The sequence below is a fragment of the Pseudonaja textilis genome, chromosome Z (genome assembly GCF_049901715.1).
Source record: "Pseudonaja textilis isolate UNSWEBS1 chromosome Z, rPseTex1.2, whole genome shotgun sequence".
Classification (NCBI taxonomy): domain Eukaryota; kingdom Metazoa; phylum Chordata; class Lepidosauria; order Squamata; family Elapidae; genus Pseudonaja; species Pseudonaja textilis.
In genome coordinates this window covers 15119015-15123674 of record NC_142008.1, presented here as the reverse complement: position 1 = coordinate 15123674, position 4660 = coordinate 15119015, and the positions used below count along the sequence as shown (strand labels likewise).

Genomic DNA, 4660 nt, shown 5'->3' with positions numbered 1-4660 from the left:
ACAGATAACTATGACATCTGTTTCCTTCCACGGTGGGAGGAACAATTGGCTTTCACTGTTTTCTACTTGCTCCTGAGCCTCTCTGCCTCAGAATGAGAGAGACCTTTCCAGCTACCAGCTCATCCTGATAGCAAAAGTGGAGAAGATAGCCAAGCCTAAAACTTCTCTGGCTGACAGACTACAGGTTTCTCCTCGCATCATTTAGGAAGAGAAATTTCTCCTAGTAAGTAATCTGCAAAATGTTAAGGTTTTGTTTCCTTCTTCAGTTTCACCTCTTTTTTCCCCTTTTTTTCCCAGAAGTTTCTTTAAAATCATACCTGAAATTAATACTGTTTTTTTATTTCCAGATTTTAATAAATTCTGCTCTCTGTAAGAAAGAAAGAAAAGAAAGAAAATTCTGCTCTCTGTAAGATTTCCCAAAGAAATCTCAAATCTCTGCCAACTTTGCTTACCTTATTTCACCATTCCTCTTAAAAGCCATCTATAGATTTTTTTTTTTTCTTTTTAATGTTTCTTCTCCCTCTTTTCACTTAGATTGCTGCACTTCATTCTTCTTGTAGGAAGAAGACTGTATGACTGCAAATATGAAATACTGGAGCGGTTTTAGCTTTTCCTTCCTTGTCCTCAATCATAATGTGACCATTGTAGGTAGGTATTTATACATTTGCATTTTAATTATTTTCAGTCTGGGAAACATTGTGGAGAAGGAGTTGGTTCGAGAACCAACCACCCTGAAATGAAATTTTCAGGAACAAAAAACAGAATTTACACACTTTTTCCCTCAAAAATGATGTGGAAGTGAAGCTGCAAAGTGTGATTGTCTTTTTTAGCAGAACTTTTATTTAATGCCTGCAAAGACAATAGCAAAAGTAAATGGGTGAAGGCACTTCAGGACAGATTAATATTATTCTGTTAGGGAATAATTAAACACAACTAGTTACAAATAAATATGATCAGAACTAGTGTTCGGCAAAAGCAGTGGAAGAGAAAAATCGTAAGGCGTTAGGCAAACGGAGGGCAAATCCACCTTTGTGTCCTTGCCCTTTTAAAGCAGGAGTAGCCACAATATCAAATATTGTCCAGCTGTCTTTAAAAAATGAGACTGTTTTTCATAACATCATCGAAACGTAGGTGCATTGTGACCTTGTATAGTGTCTGCTTCTCACTTTCTCTTGTCTGTAGGCAGACTCAACCATCTAGATTTACATTATTTAATTTATTTCTCGATCCCCTCAATTGGCTTCAATCTGTCCCTGGTAAATTCATGATCACTGTGGATCACATGAGTTATCCTGTGCTTTAGGGCAGACTTTGAAAAACACATTGTCAGTTTTATATTACACCCCACATTTGCTCTTGGAAAAAAAATTAAGAATGAAAAAAAACAAAAAGTTTTTGAAGTCGGAAAAATAATAATAGAAGGAATCTATTATAGCTTGCTTCTGGTATTTATCTGTTTACTACCCCATCTATTCTATAAATTTAGAATTTTCTTTTTCCTCCTTTTGTGATTTTATACATTGTGAAATATGCTTTTATGAGTATGCCCTGATTACTTTAACTATTTATTCTGTTCTTCAGCTCCAGCAATGGAATGAAACAACTCACCATGGCCAATTCACTGCAGCCAACTCACCATAGCTGACTGATCATGGGACAACTTGCCACGGCCAACATGTTACAGGACAACTCACTGCAGGGATAATTTAACAATTCAATTTAATTATTTAAAATAAATTAAAAATTAATTTAATTTTAATTCACATTTTATTTTGTCCTTCCTTTTGCGTTCTTTCTATAATTTTTCTATTCCTCCTCTTATTTGAGATTCATGTAATTCTTGCCCTGCAGCGAGTTGGCCTGTGATGAGTTGACTACAGCAAGTTGGCCATAGCGAGTTGGCCTATGATGTGTTCGCCATGGTGAATTGTCATAGACCCACTCAGCAATGCAATTGATGAGAAGGGTTATCTAATGTTATCAAACATAACATGGCTTATTGGTTAGGAATTATTCTCAACCAGGCTAATCAATGTGCAGGTGTGTTCATGTTGGATCAGACATTTTTATTTGTCTAATTTCACCCTTCTTCTTCCTTTCCAGGAAAGAGTTGGCTAATCTACACAATGTTGATGAAACTGATACTGATATTGTTTGGGGCATACCCTCTCTACCAAGATGAATTGGTCGCTTTTGTCTGCAATACCAACCAGCCAGGATGCCCAAGCGTGTGCTACGATGCTTTCACAGCAGTCTCTCAAGTTCGTTTCTGGTTGCTGGAGTGCTTGTCTGTCCTGCTTCCTTTTGCAGTGTATGTTATGTGCATCTTGCACAGTGTGGGTAAGCAAGTTGTGGAGGCTTATTCTCTCCCTTGCACTTATTGCAAACAGATCAAAGCCTCCATTGGCTTCAGAGATACCGATACAGCCTCCAGCGAGCCAACTAAAAACAAAGACACTTGCGGGGCCCATGAATTGGCAATTCCTGATTTTTCACGTGCCTATGCAGTTCAACTGCTCTTGAGAATAATGATAGAAATTGGCTTTTCCATTAGTAGCTACAATTTGTTTGGCTTCTTTGTTGACAAATTGTATAATTGTAGTGAGGACATTTGTCCAAGCGACATCACCTGCTTCGTCCCCAGAACAACTGAAAAGTCTGCCATGATGATCTTACTGTGGATTGTCGGTATTTTCTCCATATGTCTTGGCCTTCTTGACCTGATTATAGTTATAAAAGAGTGCAGAAATAAGCTTATAACCAGTAAGTCAAAGATAGGCGGGACTCGCCTGAATCAAAGAGCAGGAGGAAGCAGAGATTTGTTCAATTTTGATGACAATGAGGATGGTACAAGTTTCCCAATGAAAAGATTTAGAAAGGAAAGGCACTGTGCAAAAGAGTTTGAATTTTAAATCTATTCTTAAGTCTGCATTGAGCTGAGAGAAAACCATGCATGCATTACAAAACTATATAATTTTTTGCAGCATTTAACTTTTGCATATTTACATTATTATATAAAAAAGGAAGCTGGGTGACAATAACCCTTCCCTTTCTTAGACAGTGGTCTTCAACCTAGGCCCCTTAAAGAGGTGTAAACTTCACATTTCTCCAGCCAGCCAGCCTTCCCCTTCAAACTATTTCATTTTAAAGAAAATTGCCCCATCCAGTATAGGCAATTGATTTTTGAAAAAGCTCACAAGAGCGGAGTAGTAAATAATGAAAGTCTTGACTTTTGAAACCAACACCCCTTGGAATATTCCACCCCTTGGAATACTTATATAAACTTTTATTTAGATAGGATACAGAATAAGATATAATATTCCAAACAATACAATGTTTTAAAAAAACAGTTGCCACACAATAATGGGGAAAATGGTGGCATGGTCTATAAGATTTACATCATTTACATAACAAAACATTAGAAACTTTAAAACATAATCAGATATTTGCTTACAGCCGCAAAAATAAGTTTTGCTCAACATTGGAACAAATAAAATTCTGGCCATATCTTGACTATGAACTTAAACTTGGAGAACATGCAGCAATCGCAAAATTAATGGCATATAGGCATAACGGAAGTTTAACAATTTTAAACTTTAAACTTTCAAAATAATGCTTCCCAAAGGTACAATATATGTAGGCTGCATGGCAAATACAATCATAGTCTGCCACCTACGGAGAAGGTTTAAAACCAACAATTTGGTACATTAGCAAATATGGCTAAAGGGGAATATTAGAAACCCAATAGTTCTTTTCCTTTTTCCCTTTCCTTCCCACTTTTTATAATTATTGCATGCTTATGATATATTTTTCCTTACATTAACATGCACTTATATACACTTCTCTGTGCATGTCCATATATCTATAGTTAAAATATTACATTACAGATTTCAACTCTCAGCTCAAGTGTGAATAGTTTGATATAACCTGCAGACATATTAAATTGCTTTTGCTTACAGTATTTTTTCTTTTTATTAAATGGGTATATAAATGTGTGCTTGTATATCCACACCTATATCTACATATACAACATTACAATACAGACTTTAATTCTCATTTAATACTTTGATGCAATCTGCACATAGATTAAATTGCTTTTGCTTATTGTATTTTTTTCTTTTCATTAACACGCACATAAATGTATGTCTATGTGTGTGTCCATATCTATATCACATATAATACATTACAATAGATATTTCAATACAAAGCATTGAAGGTCAAGGTTAGGATCTTTATTGCTCAATAAATATTCTGGTAGTTTTATTATTATTGTACTCTATATGAAAAAGTTGAATTATTATATTCTTATAATCAATATTACAAATTGTAATCCATACTATTTCTTTTTATTCTGTCTAATGCTCAATGCTATCTAAACAATAGAATATCTTTAATATCAATAAATCATGTACTAGTATCATTGTATCATCAATATAATGTATAACCATTTACACCAAAAAAATACTAAAACTTGCAAAATTATTTGGACTCTCTCTCTTTCTCTGGGAAAAAAAAGGGGGGGCGGGGGCGGGGTGAGAACAGTGACCAAGGAGTCTTCCTCAAGGATACCAATGTCATTATCTGTCAGCACCTTCAGATGCTTTGTTTAAGATTTGCCTACCCAGTAGAGGCACCTGATTTTTTGAAAAGCTCATGAGGG

The 4660-nt window shown here is 35.4% G+C and overlaps 1 protein-coding gene across 1 annotated transcript; it reads left to right on the top strand.

Annotated features, from left to right (window-relative positions):
• The first annotated feature begins 444 nt into the window (after positions 1–444).
• Positions 445–4013, top strand: LOC113442438 (gap junction delta-4 protein-like). Its single transcript, XM_026710009.2, has 2 exons — positions 445–648; positions 2104–4013. The coding sequence occupies exons 1-2, from the start codon at positions 573–575 to the stop codon at positions 2910–2912; spliced, it is 885 nt and encodes a 294-aa protein (XP_026565794.1). The 5' UTR covers positions 445–572; the 3' UTR covers positions 2913–4013.
• The last annotated feature ends 647 nt before the right edge of the window (positions 4014–4660 follow it).

Coding starts and splice junctions, on each gene's coding strand:
- LOC113442438 (XM_026710009.2), top strand. CDS start 573: ATGACTGCAAATATGAAATACTGGAGCGGTTTTAGCTTTTCCTTCCTT. Junction 649..2,103: donor TCATAATGTGACCATTGTAG/GTAGGTATTTAT, acceptor CTTCCTTTCCAG/GAAAGAGTTGGCTAATCTAC.